Below are 21,806 nucleotides of genomic sequence, written 5' to 3'. Positions count from 1 at the left end.
AAGAAGGCAAATAGCACGTTGGCTTTCATAGCAAGGGGATTTGAGTATACCAATAGGGATGTTTCATTGCAGCTGTATAGAGCATTGGTGAAGCCACACCTGGAGTAGTGTGTGCAGTTTTGGTGTCCTTATCTGAGGAAGGATGTTCTTGCTATGGAGTGTAGTGAAGGTTTACCAGGCAGATTCCTGGGATAGAGGGACTGTCATATGAGGAGAGACTAAATTGGTTAGGATTATATTAATTGGAGTTTGGAAGAGTGAGAGGGGATGTCATAGAAACTTATAAAATTCTAACAGGATTAGGCAGGATAGATTCAAAAACCATGTTCCCGATGGTGGGGGAGTCCAGAACTAGGGGCCATAGTTTGAGGATAAGGGAGAAACCTTTTAGGACTGAAGTAAGGAGACATTTCTTCAACCAGTGAGTAGTGAATCTGTGGAATTCACTATCATAAAAAGTAGTTGTGGCCAAAACGTTGGCTAATTCCAAGAAGGAATTCGATATAGCTCTTGGGGCTAAAGGGATCAAAGGATATGGGGAGGAGGTAGGATCAGGATATTGAACTTGATGGTTAGCCATGATCATAATGAGTTGTAGAGCAGGCTCAAATGGCTGAATGGCCTCCTCCTGCTTCTATACAATAAAATGTAAATATTATGAATTACCTGGGAAAACCAAATAATTCCCAAATAAAATATCAGAAATGCACAACAGAAACACATTTATTGCCAACTTCCACTGTTTAAAACCAGGACGCAGGCCTCTTGATCCACCCATTTACTTGAATAAAGTGTGAACCAAGGGTAAAATTTCATTTGAAGTTGTGAGATTTGGTAGATGGTCTGAATTGAATAACTGTGTTACTTTAATCAGGCCCAGGTGTTGCTTTGTTTTGTGCTCTCAAATTAAGCATGACTAGATCAAGTACATAATGTCCAGGTCGGGTTTTATGATGAACGGACATGCAGTGTAACATACAGCCAGTGGCACATCATCTTGGAAAATTAAACCTTGTGAATGGAAAGAACAATTTGAGAGAAACTAAACGTTAATGAATAGAGGATATAAGCATTTGATATTGTAATGCAGGCGTCTGGATTGCTTATTACAATGCAAGGAGTTTATAGCGGACTTATTCTGACATCATTTATCTGAATCATTCTATGCTTATTGTAACTGGGGAAGCCATATTCGTCCTGCATTTAAAAAGTATGCAGTATGGAAATCTTTAGTAATATTTGCAGATAGCAAAAAAAATTGCACAAAAAAATGTAACCCTGAAACATTCCCAGGTAGCTGCATATACAATGAGCATTGTTCTGTGGAATTATTGCCAGATGTGTGCTGTATCAACTTGAATTTGAATCTCGATCGGAAGTAAATTACTCTGAGACCTGTTGCATATTAACAAAATTATTTGCAAGGTCTAGGCTTACCTATAAAATCAGCAGTCTATCCGCAGATAATTATTTCTGGAGGTGCAGCTCCTTCTCAGGTAAAAATACTGTGAATAAAGAAGTTCCAGGACAAAGTAATAACCCTACATGGACAGACTGATGAAACACATGGCGGTTCGAGGGCAATTATATTAAATTGGCACTGGATGGAAAGAAAGTCAAAAACATATGTTCACCTTGCTGCTCTGCATTCCCTGTGGGCAACACTCTGCACTGATAAATGAATCCTGTATAAAGGAAGTTTGAAAACCCACTCACCATTGACAAGTACTGTCAGTTGTCGACTAGCTGATGCCACCTTCACTCCAGAGACAGTCACTTTTAGAGTATATTCACCATCGTCTCGTAATTCCACAGGGTTAATCAACAGTGAAGCGCTGGGAGGGGACAAGAAAAACCTGTGCCCATGTTCCATATCAGGAGTCAAGGTATTGTTTATAGCCGTCACCAGAAGCATGGAGCCTGAAGATGGGCTTTGGAAAGTCCAGGTTATCTGAATGTTCTGATCTTTAGTTCCAGTGGTGTAGTTTGCAGGGAGTAATAGGGGTTGTCCGGCAGTGCCCAGGATCACTTTGTTTGGCACTGTAATTGTAACAGCTCCACAAGAGCCTAAAGAGAAAGTCAAAAGACTGAAAATCCATAAGAATCGTCAATACAAGGGAATCATCTTTTAGAAACTGAAAAGATGCATTATTTCACACTCATTTAACTTGATTTAACAACTAAGTTTTACTCATATATTTTACTAGATAATGCTGCAGTGAGAGGTTCCGATATAACTAATAGAATTTACAGTGCAGAAGGAGGCCGTTTGGCCCATCGAGTCTGCATCAGCTCTTAGAAAGAGCACCCCACCAAAGCCCCACCTCTACCCTTTAATAAAAGAAAAAAAAGGTTGATATTTTGGCTTCTTTCAATTTAGCCCATTTTAAGACACTTTCAATTATTAAATTTGCCAGCCACATACTGTAACCCAGTGACCCCACCTAACCTTTTTATTTGGACACTAAGGGCAATTTATCATGGCTAATCCACCTAACCTGCACATCTTTGGACTGTGTGAGGAAACTAGAGCACTCGGAGGAAACCCATGCTGACACATGGGTCGAACGTGCAGACTCCGCAGACAGTGACCCAAGCCAGGAATCAAACCTGGGACCCTGGAGCTGTGAAGCAACTGTGCTAACCACTGTGCTACTGTGCTGCCCATTAAGTACAAAAGAGAAACTAAAATGCTTTAAAGCATTATTAAAACTTTGGGTTGTAATTGTTTAATTTCCTGTATCCAAATCTGTTTGACACTAGGTTTAACTGGTAGGTTCTGCATTGGGTGTTTCTCAGGATTCAAATTTCACCATTAATCCTCACTTTAATGTATATATGAAGACCCTGGCTGCCGATCCACTTTGGCTGAATCTGAAAAGTGCACAGTTAAAATAAAGTAAAATTGTAGCTCAGACTTTTAATATATTGCAAATTGACAAAAATTCTGACGAAAATTCAGGTCCTCACCCAGATGGATTGAAGAATTGATTGGTTTAGTTCTCAGGAAAGTAATACCATTGATCAGTTTTGAAATAACTGCAGTTGGCAAACGAAAAGAGCAATGCCATTATTTTACTTGTTGGAAAGTAATTTTAAAAAATCACTTACATTTTTCTGCTGGATCTTCAGCAGTGCAATAGAAAATTGATCTGTTTCTACAGGGAATATTGTGCAAGAATCTCCCAATCCTATTTTTTTCAAATTTTCTTCTCTCAACCACACCCGCCACACCAAACTTTCCCCTTCGAACAATTTGACTAAAACTAGGCAATGGGAGGACAGGTACCAACAACCCCCCCAGAACTCACTCAAGTGACCAGTTTCTACGTGTCATCCTATAGAATGAATGTTATCAGTCTATTTATTTGTATGTGGATGCCCTAACATGTGGGCGCTGACCATATCCAATGTCCACAAACAAGCATTTTTCCAACAGGAGTGACTGGATAATGAAAGCTTCAAAACTGCCGTTTCCATTTGTATTTTTTATTGGACTTTTTTCCAAGATCTAAATATAGACATTTAAATTAAAAGAAGCAAAGTACGCCATGTTATTCTTCAACAACAGAAGAAAGACTTTTCCATCAAACATTGCAGAGGTTATGATATGCTGCGGTGTTCCCTCGTTGTGCCATCTGAGAGCAGCAACAAAGAATGTAAATGCAAATCCCGGAATTTCCAACTTCAGTCACTCTGGGAAAACCTTTCTGAAAAAGGCCGAAATACAATGCACAATATATCCCTTCTTCTCTCCCAACCATGCAAATTTTGCAGAAATTAAACAAATTAAACTGATTTGCAAATGCAAGCATGTTTTCCGACGCAATGACATTGGACTAATTGACTATAGTTCGTCATTCTTTTCACCTCTTTTAATTATATATTTTTTCAATTTAGAATACCCAATTACGTTTTTCCAATTAAGGGGCAATTTAAGTGGCCAATCCACCTACCCTGCACATCTTTTGGGTTGTGGGGGTGAGACCCATGCAAACATGGGGAGAATGTGCAAACTCCACACGGACAGTGACCCGGGGCCAGGATTGAACACGGGTCCTCGGAGCCGTGAGGCAGCAGTGCTAACCACTGCGCCACTGTGCCACCCGCCACCTCTTTTGATTATAAGGGAAACTTTGGACAAACTCAAAAAAGCTGCACATATGAATAACTCATTGCATCTTCTTGGTAGCTAAGCTTCAAATTTCAGCAACATAGGAGCATAAGTGAAGGAGTGTGTTGCTTGAATGTGTTTTTGAGTATGTTTGATGCCAATTTCTCCTTCCATCTTCCCTGAAGATTTTGAGTTCTTTCTGAGTTAACACTGGTGTGGATGCTGTCTGGTACCTCACCCAACTCCATATATTAGTCTTGGCATTAAGACCTGAATTTTCACTCCTTAAAGATTGGACAACTTCCAGATCTCCAAACCTGATTTGGGAGAAAAGATGCTGGGTGGGGAGCATGGATTAGGAGGATGTACAACATAGAACATACAGTGCAGAAGGAGGCCATTCGGCCCATCGAGTCTGTACTGACCCACTTAAGCCCTCACTTCCACCCTATCCCCGTAACTCAATAACCCCTCCTCACCTTTTTGGTCATTAAGGGCAATTTATCATGGCCAATTCACCTAACCTGCACGTCTTTGGACTGTGGGAGGAAACCAGAGCACCCAGAGGAAACCCACGCAGCCACGGGGAGAATGTGCAGACTCCGCAGAGTAAGATTTTAGTTCCAGGGGTGGAGTTTGGTGCAGAGTAGGGGCAGAGGATGCAGTGGAGGGGGTGAAAATTGGAGTTGGGCCCCCGAAAGCGTTCAGAAGCAGCCATAGGGGCTTCTCGGTGCAGAGGAGGACTGTGCAAAAGGCTCAATAATTTGGGACTTTATCCCAGCTTTTTAAAAAAAGTCCATCCTGCTCTCACCCTTCACTACTCCTCAACCCCCATCACACTCCCCATGCCCCACCCATGGCACTCTATGTAAGCCCAGCGATCCCTCATCCCCATTCTAGCCCCATGCCAACTTAGTGCCAACCCCTTTTGTGGGCAGCACGGTAGCACAAGTGGATAGCACTATGGCTTCACAGCGCAAGGGTGCCAGGTTCGATGGGTCACTGTATGTGTGGAGTCTGCACATCCTCCCCGTGTGTACGTGGGTTTCCTTCGGGTGCTCTGGTTTCCTCCCACAGTCCAAAGACATGCAGGTTAGGTGGATTGGCCATGATAAATTGCCCTTAATGACCAAAAACGTTAGAAGGGGTTATTGAGTTACGAGGATAGGGTGGAAGTGAGGGCTTAAGTGGGTCAGTACAGACTCGATGGGCCGAATGGCCTCCTTCTGCACTGTATGTTCTATGTTCTACGTCCTCACAACCCATGCTCCCCACCCAGCATCTTTTCCCTTTACACCCTCCATGCCAATTCACCAAATATCCATCATGGGGACATCTCAGCACCTACACTGAGGTGGAATGAAATCATGGGTGGGATTCTCCGACCCACTGCCGGGTCAGAGAATCGGCAGGGGGCGGCGTGAATCCCGCCCCCCCCCCCACCGGCGATTCTCCGGCCCACGATGGGCCGAAGTCCCGCTGCTGTCATGCCAGTCCCGCCGCCGTGAATCAAACCACCTACCTTACCGGCGGGACTAGTGGGCTCTAGTAGGTGGGCTCCAGGGTCCAGGGGGGGGGGGCGTGGGGCAATCTGGCCCCGGGTGGTGCCCCCAAGGGTGGTGCCCCCAAGGGTGGCCTGGCCCGCGATCGGGGCCCACCGATCCGCGGGCGGGCCTGTGCCGTGGGGCACTCTTTTCCTTCCGCCTCAGCCAGAGCCTCCGCAATGGCCGTTGCGGAAGTGAACACCCCCCCCCCCGCGCATGCACGGGGATGATGTCAGCAGCCGCTGATGCTCCCGCACATGCGCAGACTTCCACCGGTCGGCGGAGTCCCTTCGGCCCCGACTGGTGTGGCGCCAAAGGCCTTTCCCGCCGGCCGGCGGCGCGCCAACCACTCCGGCGCGGGCCTAGCCCCTCAAGGTGAGGGCTTGGCCCCTAAAGGTGCGGAGAAATCCGCACCTTTGGGGCGCCCCGACGCCGGAGTGGTTCACGCCACTCCCTCCCGCCAGGACCCCCCGTCCCGCCAGGTAGGGGTGAATCCATGCCCATGTTCTTAAGTATCTATTGATGGATTCGCTATTTTTAAAAACTCTCATTGATAAAACCCCATTCACTACATTTAACACCCTTCAAGTACTTAATCCCACATAAAAACAAGCATTAGTATTCATAGCCGCACTTCAAAGATTTTATAAACACTTGGACTGTCAATTAAGCTGTGAACTTACAGGCACCTCGCTATGATAATGATACGTGGTGAAATCCGTCATGCAGCACAAATCTTTTAGCGATCATCCTTAGGTTTATGTCAATGAAAAGGCACTGATCTTATAAAAACTTTTGTTTTTGTTTAAAAATTAAGGTTCAGGAGATTTAAATGACTTAACAGTTTGACTGGTCTCTTGACAGCTTGACATTTCCCTTGAGTTCTATTTTCCCATTAAGTTTATTCACTTTTTATGCACATTCATGTCTACTTTTGATAATCTCAAAGGGCCCTTGGTCTCTCCCAAAGGGCAACTTTCCTCACTCAAAGGGCAACTTGCTTTCTCAAAGATGTCCCTTGATCTACCAAAAGGGCCTCCAAAACGATATCCTACCTTGCCAACAACTCTGGCAGCTTTAGAACTTATCTTGAAAGGTCTAAAGTCCACAAGTTGCCTTTTGGACATCCCACTAGCAAAACATGGAGAAGACTGAAGGTAGCTGTACTTCAACATGTGAACTTAAATCTATAGCAACATGAAAAAAAATTGCCAAGTCAGTGCCATGACCCATAAACATTGGTCAAGTTCAGAGCTGCAGCATTATCATCGCAGTGCTTCGCTCAGAATCAAGACGTGTTGGAAATACACAAAAGCAAAGGATTCTTGTTTATGGAATTGAATTTCTGAAAGACATTTCTGGCTTATCCACCGTAACTTTGATGGAAGATTTTCAGAAACACTGGCGAAATGGTATGAATGGTGTTTCCATGGATCTTCTGCTATATTATAGTTGATGATCAGAAAAATCCCCAAGTAAATTTAATCCATATTTCCAGATACATTATTAAATGCCTTTTTCAGTATTGCACACATTATTGGTGCTCCTGACCTATACACCCTATGTACATGTACACGGGGCAGCATGGTAGCATAGTGGTTAGCATTGTGCCTTCACAGCGCCAGGGTCCCAGGTTTGTTTCCCGGCTGGGTCACTGTATGTGTGGAGTCTGCACGTTCTCCCCGTGTTTGCGTGGGTTTCCTCCAGGTGCTCCGGTTTCCTCCCACTAGTCCCAAAAGATGTGATGTTAGATAATTTGGACATTCTGAATTCTCCCTCTGTGTACCCGAACAGGCGCCGGAATGTGGCGACTAGTGGCTTTTCACAGTAACTTAATTGCAGTGTTAATGTAGCCTACTTGTGACAATAAAAGATTATTATTATGTGTCTGAAAAAGTAGTGGTAATGGTAAGAGAATTGTAACATTGTGGTAATGTTATCAGCCTAAAGATCCGGTGGCTCTGACTAATGCTCTGGAGACTTGAGGGATTTAAATTCAATTAATTCATAATTATGGAATAAAATACTAGTCTCAGCAAGGATGATAATGAAACTATTGGATTGCTGTAAAATAATAATAATAATCTTTATTATTGTCACAAGTAGGCTTACATTAACACTGCAATGAAGTAATGCTTTTCAGGGATCACTAAAGAAAAGTTAAATAAGAATAAAGTCGGGTAGACCTCCTAGCATCAACCAATGCATCAAAAATAAGAAAGGCGCACCCTGCTCACTCGACCCTGAAAAGTCCTCCTTACTAACATCTGGGTGTTTGTACCAAAATTGGGAGAGCGGCCTCACAGATTGGTCAAGAAACAGCCCAATATAATCGTACTCACAAAATCAGACCTTACATACAATGTCCAATGATACCACAATCACCATCCCTGGGTATTTCCTGGCACACCGAGGACAGACCCACCTGACGGTATTCAGTTGAAAGGGAATGGCCCTGGACGCAATCAACATTGATTCTGGCCTCCATGAAAAGCCATGGCACCAGATCAAACATGAACAAGCAAATTTCCAGCTGATTATCACTTACTGCCCTCCCTCAGTTGAGGAATCAGTACTCCTCCATATTGATCATTATTAGAGAAGCATTGAGGGTAGCAAGGTGCAGAATGTATACTGGGTGGGGAACTTCAATGCCCATCACCGAGAGTAGCTCCATAGCACCAGTGGTGACCAAACTGGCAAAATCCTGAAGGATCTATCTGCCTGTGGCAACATGACGGAAAACCTCCTCGGCCTTGTTCTCACCAGTCTATCTGTTCTAGGTACATCTATCCATTACAATACTGGTATGATTGATGCCGTACAGTACTTGGAGACAAAGTCTTGGCTTTTTCATGATAATTATTAGATACATTCAAAATAGATCCAGTTGCTCAAAACTGGACATCCATGTTGCATTTGAGCCATTATCAGGAGAACTACATTCAACTAGGATATGCAATCTGATTGTCAAGCATATCTCTCATCAAGCCAGGAAGTGTAGAAGATTGTCCCAGGAAGTGTAGAAGATTGTAGTTTAGTCGGGCAGCATGGTCGGCACGGGCTTGGAGGGCCGAAGGGCCTGTTCCTGTGCTGTACATTTCTTTGTTCTTTGTTTGTTCTAAGCCAAGTGGTGAATTCTGGTTCAATCAAGAAAGTGGAAAAGCATGTCCGGAGTAGCACCAGGCATACCTAAAAATATGATGCCAACCGGACAATGCTACAACATAGAGCTACATGCATGCTAAAGGGTGTAAGCATCATGCAACAGACAGAACTAAGTGATTCCATAGACAATGGAGGAGACAAAAGCTCTGCAGTTGTGAATGGTGGTGGAGAATTAAATAACGAACTGGAGAAGGAAGCTTCCCAAACATTCTCATTCTCAAAGATTGGGGTGCCCAGCATATCTGTGCAAAGAGCAAGGTTGAAACGTTTGCAACCATCTTCAGTCAGAAGTGTCAAGTGGATAATTCAACTTAGCCTCCTGTTGAGATCCTCAGCTTCAGAGATCCCAGTCTTTATTTGATTTTCTACATGTGATATCAAGAAACAGTTAGGCACAATGGATACACCAAACACTATAAGCCCCAACAACACCCCCTGGTGTAATGTTGAAGACTTGTGCTCCAGAACTAGCCATGACCTTTGTCAAGATGTACCAGTAAAGTTACAACACTGGCATCAACCCAACAATGTGCAACGTTTCCCAGGTATGTTCTGTCCAGAAAAAGCAGGACAAATCCAATCCAGCTAATTACCGCCCCATTAGTTCACTCTCAATCATCAGCAACGTGATAGATGGTATAATGGACAGTGTTATCAAAGCATGTACTCAGAAATAAACTGCTCATCGGCACTCAGTTTGGGTATTACCAGGACTACTCAACTCCTGACGTCATTTCAGCCTTGATCCAAACATGGACCAAAGAGCTTAACTCCAGAGGTAAGGTGAGAGTGACTGCCTTTGACATCAAGGCAGCATTTGACCAAGTCTGGCATCAAGGCGCCCCAGCTAAACTGAAGTCAATGGGGATGAAGGGGGAAACCCTCCACTGGTTGGAGTCATACAAGGCATAAAGGAAGATGGCTGTGGTTGTTAGAGATCAATCATCTCAGTTCCAGGATATCATCGCAGGAGTTCCTCAGGGTAGTATTCCTCAGGGCTCGATTGAAGGCCCAAACATCTGCAGTTGTTGTATCAGTGACTTTCCCTCTAACGTAAGTTCAGAAGTGGGGATATTCTTTAATGATTTCATACTTTCAGTACCTTCCGCAACTCCTTGGATACTGAAGCAGCCCATTCCCATGGGTAGCAAGATCTGAACAACCTGTGATTTGGGCTGATAAGCAGCAAGTCATTTCAAGCCACATAAGTGCCAGGCAATGACCATCTCCAACAAGAAGCTAACCATCTCCCCTTCATGTGCCGCAGCATTACAATTAGTGTGTACCATTTACGAGATACACTACAATAACTTGCCAATGCTCCTTCAATTGTGTCTTCTAAACCACTGACCTCAACCAGCTAGAAGAGCAACAGCAGAAGTGAACAGGGAACACAAGCACCTGCAAGATCCACTTCAAATAATACAATAGTTCTACCTGGAAATATGGCCTGGATTTTTATCTCAAGTTGGGAAAATTCCCAGCTTGGCCCGCACACCTCAGCAGAAAGTGCCTTCATTACTGGGGCTAGGTGTAGACTGGATTTGAGCCAACTAACTTGGGAAAAAGCATAGAGGCAGCCACAGGGGCTGCCAGTGGAGGCAGGCTGTTTAAAAGGCCTACCTTGGTGCCATGGGACTTTGTCCCAGTAAAAAAATCCACAAAGACCTCCAGCTCACCCCTCACACACCCTTCACCCTCCAAACACTCTCCATGTCCTCATCCATGCCATCATATGCCCCCCAACCGCCCTCATCCTCTCATGCCAAACCTTGTCCAAAGACCAACCACCTCAAACCCTTCATGTCCTCTATGCCAAGCTCAGGCACTTCCATGCTCATTGACTCTACAAAATAAAGCTTGAAAAAAAGTAATCCATTGATAACTTTCTCCTATGAAAAAGGTCTGAATAAATCAGTTAAATTTGTCAATCATCTGGCCTTTCGCAATTTCAAAAACCACAACACTTTAAACCACTTAAACGATGTCAAAAAACATAGTGGATGGAATTTTCCGATATTTTATCAAAGTGTTGGTTGTTGTGTATCCATAGTGTTTTTATTGTTTCCTAACAAGCAGTCTTGCAGCTGAACAGGAGCACTTTAAGAGAATGATTGCACAATGTCATCGGTTGCTTGCGTGTGCAAACGGGCAGTCTAACATCGCAGCCTGTAGTGTTAACATCTTAGAAATAAAGCTGTACATGTTGGTTGAACCTCCAAGGCCTGCAGACTCAATCTTGAATAAAATCTGGCAACAAGGTAGATGAACAGTATTTGTACGCACCCCAAAGAAGAGTAAAATAGCGTTTTTAGGCACTTGAAGACATAATAAATAATTTAAATTGTCACTACATGAAAGCTGGTGATGGGGATCCAAACAACGGCTGCTTCCACAGGACAAACTGAAAATCTGAAGGAAACAACCTTCTCTCCACACGCACTGGCCAAAACGAACTCTGCAGCCGAGAGTACCAAGCACACGCCAACAACAAATTTCAAGCTGGCCGTCTTGTACAAAAACATTGAAAAACATGCTGAGCTCGGATTGTGCCTTGCTTTGGGGAGAAAGGAAACAAGGTAGTCCGAAAAATTTGTGGCACATTGTGCACACTCAGGTCCTTCCATAGAGAAAAATGGTAGGAGTTTTTGGCACTGTGGGACCATTTGTTAAGAATCCAGAACGATTTGACTATTTGTTCAAGCTCACAAGACAGCAGCACATATAAAAATCCCAACATTCCTGAGCATAATGGAGGGGGGAAGGAGTATTTATCCTTCTTAGGAGTCCAGGAAAAGCCAGGCACAAAAACATATGATGAACTAGTGGAAATTTTGCTGGGCCACTATTGACCAAACCTTTACCAGTCACAGAAAGGTTTCGGTTTCATAAACGCTACCAAAAAGGTGAATTAATTACACAGTTTATAGCTAACCTGAACAAACTGGCTGGACTCTGAGAATTTGGGAAGTGTTATATGGTGCCATCAGAGATAGATTAATCTGTGGTTTGAGGCACAAAGCTATTCAAAAGAGGTTGTCAACCAATAACAACCTGACCTTAAAGAAAGCTTTGGAAGAATTGAGTTGTCCGTACAGGTAGGTTGTCTCTCCCAGGGATTGAGAGTTATAATTCTAGCATTATTATGAAAGCGTGTATGAAACCAATTATACAAACCCCACTGTTGTATTGTAAGGATGAAGGATATAGCCAGGAGCTACTTTTGGTGGCTGGGCTAGATGCTGAAATTGAGAAGGTGGGAATGTATTTATCTTGTGCGGAGGTGCAGAACCTGCCCCCATTAGCCCCATTGCACCCAGGCAAATGGCCAGAATAGGACAGGGAACAGGTGCAGGTTGATTGCACCGGACCATTGGAAGGGCGCATGTTTCTCATTCTCGTCGATATTCACTCGAAATGGCTTGTAGGAGGTAAAAGGGCAGGTGTTACACCTTCTCCAATTGCATGGGAAGGTGCTGTGGGAAGAGGGTGAGGTGTTGGAGTGATGGTGGAGTGGGCTAGGGTATACCGGAGGAAATGGTCCCTGCAAAATGCTGACAGGGGGAGTGAGGGGAAGATGTGTTTGGTGGTGGCATCATGCTGGAGTTGGTGGAATTGGATCATGAAGTCAACATCATTGGAGAAAACAGCTGAGAGATTGGATAAAATCTTCAGCAGATTCGGCTATGAACAACAGGTGAGCAATAATTGACCACAGTTCATATTTCAATAGTTCATAAACTACTTGAAGGAGAATGGAATTTGACACATCTGGTCTGCTCCTTATCACTCTACAACAAATGGACTTTGTACAGAATATGAAACATTTGTTAAAAGTAACCAGAAGACAATGTTCTCCCTCTTCCCTCTCTTGTCCCTCTTCTCTCTCCACAGACACTGTGAGACCTGCTGAGATTGTCCAGTATTTCCTGTTTTTGTTCTAATTTAACATGTCTCACTTCCTCCAAACTAAAGGTGTGACTATGGGTACCCGCATGGACCCCAGTTTTGCCTGTCTCTTTATGGAGTATGAGAAACATTCCTTGTTCCGGACCCATCCCACAACTGTTTTATCGGTTCATTGACAACTGTTTCGGTGCCACTTCATGTTCCCATTTGGACCGCGAAAAATGTATTAATTTTGCTTACAATTTCCACCCTCCATCAACTTTACATGGTCCATCTCCAACACTTCCCTTTCCTTCCTTGATCTTTCAATTTCAATTTCTGGGGATAGACTATCCACTTATATCCATTACAAACCCACCAACTCCCAGAGCTACCTTCACTACAGCTCCACATCCTGGAAGGACTCCAATCCATTCTCCCAGTTCCTTCGCCTCTGTCAATCTGTCCTGATGATGCCACTTTGCAAAATCGTGCTGCCAACATGTCTTCATTCTTCCTCAATCGCTGTTTTCCACCCACTGTGGTCAACAGAGCTCTCAACCGTCTCTGACCCATCGTCTGTACCTCTGCTCTCACCCCTCGCCTCCCTCCCAGAACCAGGATAGGGTCCCCCTAGACCTGACTTTTCACCCCACCAGCCTCCACATTCAAAGAATCATCCTCCTCCAGTTCCACCAACTCCAGCATGATGCCACCACCAAACACATCTTCCCCTCACTCCCCCTGTCAGCATTTTGCAGGGACTATTTCCTCCGGTATACCCTAGCCCACTCCACCATCACCCCAACACCTCACCCTCTTCCCACAGCACCTTCCCATGCAATCGGAGAAGGTGTAACACCTGCCCTTTTACCTCCTTTCTGCTCACCATTCAAGGGCCTAAACAGTCTTTTCAAGTGAGGCAGCGCTTCACGTGCACCTCCTTCAATCTGGTCTATCACATTTGCTGCCCCAAATGCGGTCTACTCTACATTGGAGAGACTAATGCAGACTGGTGAACACCTTCTGTCCGTCCACAAACAGGATTCAAAGCTTCCTGTGGCTCGCCATTTCAACTCATCGTCTGCTCTCACATCCACATGTCTGTCCTTGGCCTGCTGCAATGTTCCAGTGAAGCCCAGCGCAAACTGGAATAACAGCACCTCATCTTCCGATTAGGCATGTTACAGCTTTCCGGACTTAACATTAAGTTCAACAACTTTAGACTGCAACAGCAGACCAGTATGATGCATGATGTCTCTATGGGCTGCAGTGAAGGGCCTTCCCTGATCATTCCAGCCACCAGAACCGTATCATTAGTAGGCCTATCGCTTGCTCAACCAGTGCACACATTAATGCATGAGCCTCATTTTACAACTCTAGTGGGTGTTTGTGACCTTCGTAATGGCATCATCAGCCACGTCCTTGTGGTAGTCACCACTGTTGTATTATATTGTATATATGGGTATTACGATAAGGCCCTGTACTACAGATTCGGGGTAGATCCCTGCCTGCTGGCTCCGCCCAGTAGGCAGAGTATAAATGTGTGTGCTCTCCGAACAGCAGCCATTTCATCAGCTGCTGTAGGAGGCCACACATCTCTGTGTAATAAAGCCTTGATTACATTCTACTCTCGTCTCATCGTAATTGATAGTGCATCACCCCTGAGTGGCTACCCTTTGTCCCCGAGGAGTCATCCCTCGAGCCACTGGTCTCCCGCAAATATGGCTGGAGTCTGGGAGCATCCGAGAATGTCGCTGTCATGGCGCTCCCCGGGAAACAGGCATGATCCTTGATAATGTGCATGGCGCGTTCACACACGATTCGAAGACTCAGGGAGTAAAATCCCTTTTCTTTCGAAAAAATGTCATTGAAAGCATTTTCAATATATGAACCAAGACGTATAAAAGCCACCTGCAGCAACAGGAAACAAACCCCACCTCCCTGCATGGCCCCAACAAACACGCCACACTCACCCTGCTGCCGCCCTGGCACCCGCCCCCCCTTTTCCTGTTTTTCACTCTACCCCCCCCACCCAAACAGAAAGTAAAATGAGACATGCCCACCCGCCCCCACCCCGCTAACGACTTATTACTCCCCAAAGAAGTTGATGAACAGCTTCCACCTCGAGGTGAACCTCTCCTCCACACCTCGAATGAAAAACGTGATCTTTTCCAAATGCAGGAACTCTGCTAAATCGTTCACATATACCCCTGCCTTCGACAGCTCCGAGTCCCGCTAACACAACAAAATCCGTCTCCGGGCTATGAGGGAAGCAAAGGCCAACACGTCACGCTCTCTCCCCACATGCACTCCTGAATCCTCTGACACTCCAAATAATAATAATAATCTTTATTGTCACAAGTAGGCTTACATCAACACTGGAATGAAGTTACTGTGAAAATCCCCGAGCTGCCACATTCCGGCGCCTGTTCGGGTACACAGAGCTATACATATGGAGAAGAGGGGATGGGTTGGAACATAATTGGCATAAGGGGCTTAAAGGGGAGCTTTTAAACTTACCTTTTAAAAAGTCCCCTCTCAAGCAGACTAGGGCTAACAACACCTCTGGCCGTGAACCATGATTATTTAAAAACCTGCCGGCACCATGAATATTGTGGAGGAGTAGAACATGCCTATACACTCAATGGAGCTCATCAGGTCAGGAGTGCCAGATGCAGGCTTCTGACAAGAACCAGCCCATGCCCTATAATGTCACAGCTGAAAATTAGATAGCACGGAAATATGGCCAGGAATGCTAGAATCAGGACTCGCCTGCCATTTTTTAAAGAGCTCCCAAGTCAGCCAAACTCGGTGAAAATCCAGGTTTATACTACCATTCCTTCACTGATGCTGTGAAAATCCTGGAATTACCTGTTAATCACCCCCCCCCCCCCCCCCCACACACACACACACACATCAACAACAGCACCAGGGGTAAAAATACACCACATGAATTGCAGCAGTTCAAAATGTCTGTTCATGACCATCTTCTGAAGGGTATCTTGGGATGGGCAACAAATGCCACTATTGCTTGGGATGCGCACATCCCATGAATGAATAAAAATAAGAAAAATAAGACAGGTTGTTCCCAAGCCATTATGAATGTTAGTTTTGACCATTTCTGGACCTCATATGACATCAGGACACAGCCTCCCAAAGTCATCCCATTCCATTTCCCTTTCCCATCTAAGTGGAGAGATGATTTCTCCCCCAGGGTGGTATCTGGCAACTAAGATTGGAACTCCCAACATGGAAGATGTTACTTGATGATACCATCTTGTGATACTAAATGTTGATACAGTGCTAAAATATACTGTAGCATCATAATTCAAAGATGTATGCCTTTTGTAATGAGAAAAACAAGTTGCATTGGGCGGCACGGTAGCACAGTGGGTAGCACTGTTGCTTCACAGTGCCAAGGACCCAGGTTCTATTCCCGGCTTGGGTCACTGTCTGTGCGGAGTCTGGACGTTCACCCGTGTCTGTGTGAGTTTCCTCCGGGTGCTCCGGCTTCCTCCCACAAGTCCAAAAGTGCTCGTTCGGTGAATTGGACATTTTGAATTCTCCTGCAGCGTACCCGAACAGGCGACATAGTGTGGCGACTGGGGGATTTTCACAGTAACTTCATTGCAATGTTAATGTAAGCCTACCAATAAAGATTATTATAGAAAAGCTTCCCAAAGCACTTGACAAAAGCAGATTTAGACAAAAAAGGGTACCAAGCTAAAGAAGTACATATTAGTAAAAAGAAGTACATTTTAAAGCTCAATAAATGCAATAGGTTTTGAAAAAGACACAGTCATGGAATTGGAGAATTTTGCAAAGGAGTAATTGAGCATGGTGGTAAAGAGGTAGAGCCGAGTATTACCAGTGTTTTAAACATTCAGTGGGTGTGGTACTGTAATGGCTGCTGTATTCGTTTACTATGGAAAACTCCTTCCAGGATACACTAATCCATATTAAAAGCGTGCCATGGAGGTTTTTTCAATGTTATGTTTGGTTCAGTAAGTTTCTCTCCAATGTTCCATTGATTATATTCAAGTACAATATATATCAGTCAGCATACATGTCAAAGTTGATCCCAAAACAAAAGGCTCACTGTGGTGAAGTGAGTGATGTGGTTGCAATAATTAAAATATAATGGAATGACTAAGAAATGATAGTGTATGATGAAAAGTTCTTACTGTTTATTTAGGAATATTTCCAAAATAAATGATGCGCAAATGTTTGTTGGCTTATCATTTTAATATAAAATTTCAAATAAATTAACTCAGGTTATAAGGCACAGATCGAAGATTGCATTCACTGGATTTCATGACACAGGTGCCATTTTTAACTTTCCCCTCTCTGATCATCTTGAAGATCTCATCGTTCTGTTGTGTACTGCATGACTTGCTGGCTGGCACTGCTATTGTGGGGAGCAGGCAGCAGTGCAAAGCTGAGTCCTATACTGCTGAGGCGCTCAATTCCTCTGAAGCTTGTGTCATGAGGTTAGTTCGATTGGCCATTCTAAATTGCCCCACAGTATTCAGGGATTTGTAGGCTACGTGGGGTTACAGGGATGGTGGTGGGGGGAAAGAATTGGGCTTAGAAAGGGTGCTCTTTCAGAGGATCAATGCAGACTCGGTGGGCCGAATAGCCTCCTTTTGTGCTGTAAGAATTCTATGGTTCTATGGAATGGTACATGAGTTAATTTTAGCTTCTATCAAGCCATGTCTCTGTTGCCCGCAGTACCACCCAGAAAATGGCAATATTAAATGGTTGAAATATCATCTATAGTTTGAACGTTGCTGCTTGCCTGAAATCTACTAGAATTATCAAACTTTCTCCCCAATTTCACTGGTAAATCTCTCACTCTAATGTTCAAAATAAATTTATTATTACAGACACAAAACATAAAAATGCTGATGGTGTTAAGGCCATCTTTGGCTTTTTCACGGCCAAAAATTTGAGACCAATGTCCTTGTGTAGAGAAATGCTGACCAATCTTTTATTGACATATAAATTGGACATGTTGATTGGTAAACAAACTGACCGAAACTAAAGAAAGAGATCGAGAGAAGAACGTTAAGAGAAACAAACACTGGAAGAGATTTGGAATATCTCTCCGGTTATATTTTGCTGATTGAAGTAAATGTTTTAATGAATTTTAATGTTTGAATTTGCTTAATTATCTCACATTTGGCATGTAATGTATTGTAGCTTTTTCAGAAACAACTTACATTTTCAAATCACTGTAAAATATTGAAAATGTCATATTTGCACAGTTTTTGCAATGTTGAGCATGTATCAAAAGGTAACCAGTTTTAGCATTTATCACTTAATTCTACAGAAGTTAGAAATATGTATTTCTGAAAGTTCACAAATATGTGAACCTTTTTAACTAATATCAAAACAGTGACAAATTGGGGATAATTTTCATTTTCATGCCCAGATGGAGATCTAGTGGAGCGAATTGTCCATCAATTGTTCTCGTCATCCAGGTTTTACCTCAAATCAATGAGTTGAAAATTGAGTATGTTTACCATCAATACGGTTGAAAATTGAATGTGTTTACAACCACTATGACCTGCTTTGCTAGGTTACTATCTGGACAATGAAGTTAAAATTTGCCTCAAGTTACAAAGTGCCAAAATACATCCCAGTGGGTGTTTTGGACTATGTGTATGGGCCGCTGGGGTATATATGGTGTGCCCGTGACTATACAGATTGGATAATCCAATTAAAGTATCTGGTTGGGTTGCAAGTGTCATGCCAGGTTCCTACCGTGCTTCCGGCAGAAATCCCTGCAGTTACCCCCAAGATTCTACAACTATCCTGGCTAATGCCCCGCAAGTTGGCCTCACTTGTGACATCATGTATGCCATCAACATTGACTTACATGGGATCCCACTGAGAGATCGAACACTTGAAACTCGTAATGTAGGAGTTCTGCTCCCAGCTGCATTGCTGACCATGTTTGAGAATGGGCAGGGGCTCAATCCCCACAGACCAATCAAAATCTTTGATTGAAGGCTCCAAATGCCATGTCCAGGCCTCAACACAATGTCTTGCCTTTGTGGGGCCATGATTTCATCATATCCAACAATCAGTATCTTTGATGACTCTAATCTTTATGCTTCCATTCTGATTTATTTCTCATTTACTTCTGATCACTTTCATTCTTTTTGAGCTTGCATTTTGGGCTTTGCCCATTCCTCTTGGTTTCTCAATAACAAAGGAAATTAACAAATCCCACCAATCATCCATTTAATTACTGGATCTTAAAGGTAATAATGCAACATTGCGTAATACCTGATCACCTTTGAATTTTCACTTTTGAAAAAATCAGTTAATAATTCTGGACCTATGCTATGGGTTTATTTCAAGTTGTCACTTTAAAAACATAGTTATAATCATGGGGGTTGACAGATATCCCTATTATTAATTTTCTTGACACTTATTTTCCAATCTCTAGAATACAGATCTTATGCAGACTGAATTCATCTGGTATTCCATTGCAGCATTAAAATATAAACATTAAACATTAAAATAATAGTCTGATGATTGAAACCTATCCGGTTAACCAATTAACATTAAAATATGAACAGAAAATATGATGGAAATAAAATGCATGCAAATTTATATAATAAAACAAATTTATAATTATTTAATAGCTTTCAACTGCTCTAGCTGAGCGAATATAAACCTATATGGTCTGCTCTGCACTTTATCTCTTTATTTCTCAAAATATTTACTTTTTCAGTAGGATTATCACCATTCTGCTAAAAGGTACAGGATATGTACATATCACCTACTGTCAAATAACATAAAACATAAGCTAACATAAAATTTATAATAATCTTTTATTGTCACAAGTATGAAGTTACTGAGAAAAGCCCCTAGTCGCCACATTCCGGCGCCTGTTCCGGTAAGCAGGTACAGAAATTGAACCCACTCTGCTGGCCTTGTTCTGCACTGTCTAGCCCACTGAGCTACAAGTAGGCTTACATTAACACTTCAATGAAGTTACTGTGGAAATCCCCTAGTTGCTACATTCCGGTCGGTGCCTGTTCGGGTACACAGAGGGAGAATTCAGAATGTCCAATTCACCTAACAGCATGTCTTTCGGGACTTGTAGGAGGAAACCGGAGCACCCAGAGGAAGCCCACGCAGAGGGAGAACGTGCAGACTCCACACAGGCAGTGACCCAAGCCGGGAATCGACCTGGGACGCTGGAGCTGTGAAGCACTGTGCTAACCACTGTGCTACCGTGCTGTCCCCTGAAACTGAAATAAGTTCAGTTTCCTAATTTTAGGTAGTATCTGCTGATGGAGAGAGCCTAACACTTGCCTGCAAACTCACAATTTGCAATGTTTAATATCACTGTCCCACTTGCGTAGGACTCAATAACCAGTACCAATGACCAACTATAATTTCAACACAAAGATCTGTTTTTTTTTCCATTGCCTATCCCTATTCTGAGCAGCTTGCTAGGCCATTTCGGAGTCAATCACATTGATATGTGTCTGGATTCAAATGTGGGCCAGCCCAGGTGAGGATGGTAGATTAATGAACCAAGTGGGTTTCAATCATCAGACTTTTAATTTCCAGATTTTTGTTGAATTCAACTTTCACTATCTTCCCTGGTGGGATTTGAACTCAGGTCTCCAGAGCATTACCCTGTGTCTCTAAGGTGTTAGTCCAGTGACAATGCCACTGCACCACCACATCTCCCCACTCCTCCCCCCCCCCCCCCCCCCCACCCCTTCCAATCACCTTGATTAACTTTGTTCAGAAAGTTTTAAAGATCTTGTAGTCATTAGTAAAAGGTTGATCAAAATGGACTGAAAGAATGAAGGAAGTTTTAATTTAAAAGCATCAGGTAAGCTAAACATTAGATCCACACTGGCGATCCCCTCCACCAGCGTCTTTGCAGCTCCTGGCCTGTTAATCAAAAATATCAAAGGCCCAGACGGTAGATGTTGCTGGTAGCCTCCATGCTATATCATAAAATAACAGCAAACTACTGCGGATGCTGGAATCTGAAACAAAAAACAAGAAATGCTGGAAAATCCCAGCAGGTCTGACAGCATCTGTGGAGTGAAAACTCCATGCTTTATCACGTTGTTTATTTGAAGCAGAAATAATCCACCGAATTAAACCAACCGCCCATGAATGTGACCTGCTGTGACCCATTCTTGCGCTTTCTTATTGACTGGTCTCATGCCCCAGCAGCAACGCCTCAGAATGGGCTAGCCCTCAAATACGATGTTGTTGTAACTTTCATTTAAAATAAATGAATCGATTTCCAAACTTGCAGGTACACAGTCAGATTTGCTGGATTCAGCCACTGGCAGATTAATCCCAACGCCTGAACTATCGCTTCGTTCATCTAAATTCAAAACTTTTGTGATGATCAACCGCAAATAACTTTATTTTTCTCACCTATTGCCAGGATGCATATCTCGTACAGCAGAAAATGAGTTTTGCGGCCGAAGGGATCCATGAAGGCATCGTGTCCCATAGAGAGCCTGGGTGACTTTGAACTGTGTTCGAGTGCAACTGGTCCCAGCTTCGTTTGACAGTAAAATGAGCTAACTCCTGCTTAGGCTCCGGGTTTTCAGCACACACGGAAAGAGAGAGGGAGATAAAACACACAAACATACACTGCGCCTACCCATCAGTTTGACACCTCCTCCTACTTACAAACCACAGCACTGACAGACAGGAGAAATACAAATACTGGAAAATGATACTTCAGAGTTAATAAAGCACTATCAGCATCATGCACCCGGTTAACTGCAGAACTGATCATCTATATTTAGTATGATTGGGTTCTGGGTGTTTACGGCCATATCTTAATTCGCTACCTTGATTCCAATTGGAACGGTACTGGACTCGATTGTTTTTGCCGTGTAGTTTGACACTGTTGAAGCGTTCATACATCCTCTTTCTGTGAAATTCCTGGTGACGTGCGAAACTGAACAAAGAGGAACTCCTGATGATAACTTGGGGAACTGTTTTTACCTGACCATGAACTCCATTTCACGGAAGTCAACAAAAGTCTTGAAGCACACACAACAATGCAGTTTCCATGTTCTTTACAA

At 43.4% G+C, this 21,806-nt stretch overlaps 1 protein-coding gene across 2 annotated transcripts in view; it reads right to left on the bottom strand.

Moving 5' to 3' along the window:
- LOC140425105 (HEPACAM family member 2-like) overlaps nt 1-21,319 on the bottom strand; it is a 227,846-nt gene extending 206,527 nt beyond the window's left edge. For both annotated transcript variants that reach the window (XM_072509010.1, XM_072509011.1), the window contains exons 1-2: nt 21,145-21,319; nt 1,717-2,067 (exon numbers count right to left, since the gene is read on the bottom strand). In XM_072509010.1, the coding sequence (XP_072365111.1) occupies nt 1,717-2,067; nt 21,145-21,223 (430 nt within the window). In that variant the 5' untranslated portion in view covers nt 21,224-21,319. The remainder of the gene's footprint in view (nt 1-1,716; nt 2,068-21,144) is intronic.
- Nucleotides 21,320-21,806: the final 487 nt, after the last annotated feature.

This window comes from Scyliorhinus torazame, chromosome 6, assembly GCF_047496885.1.
Source record: "Scyliorhinus torazame isolate Kashiwa2021f chromosome 6, sScyTor2.1, whole genome shotgun sequence".
NCBI classification, from domain to species: domain Eukaryota; kingdom Metazoa; phylum Chordata; class Chondrichthyes; order Carcharhiniformes; family Scyliorhinidae; genus Scyliorhinus; species Scyliorhinus torazame.
Note: the sequence above shows the minus strand (reverse complement) of the source record. Positions and strands in the feature narration are given on the sequence as shown.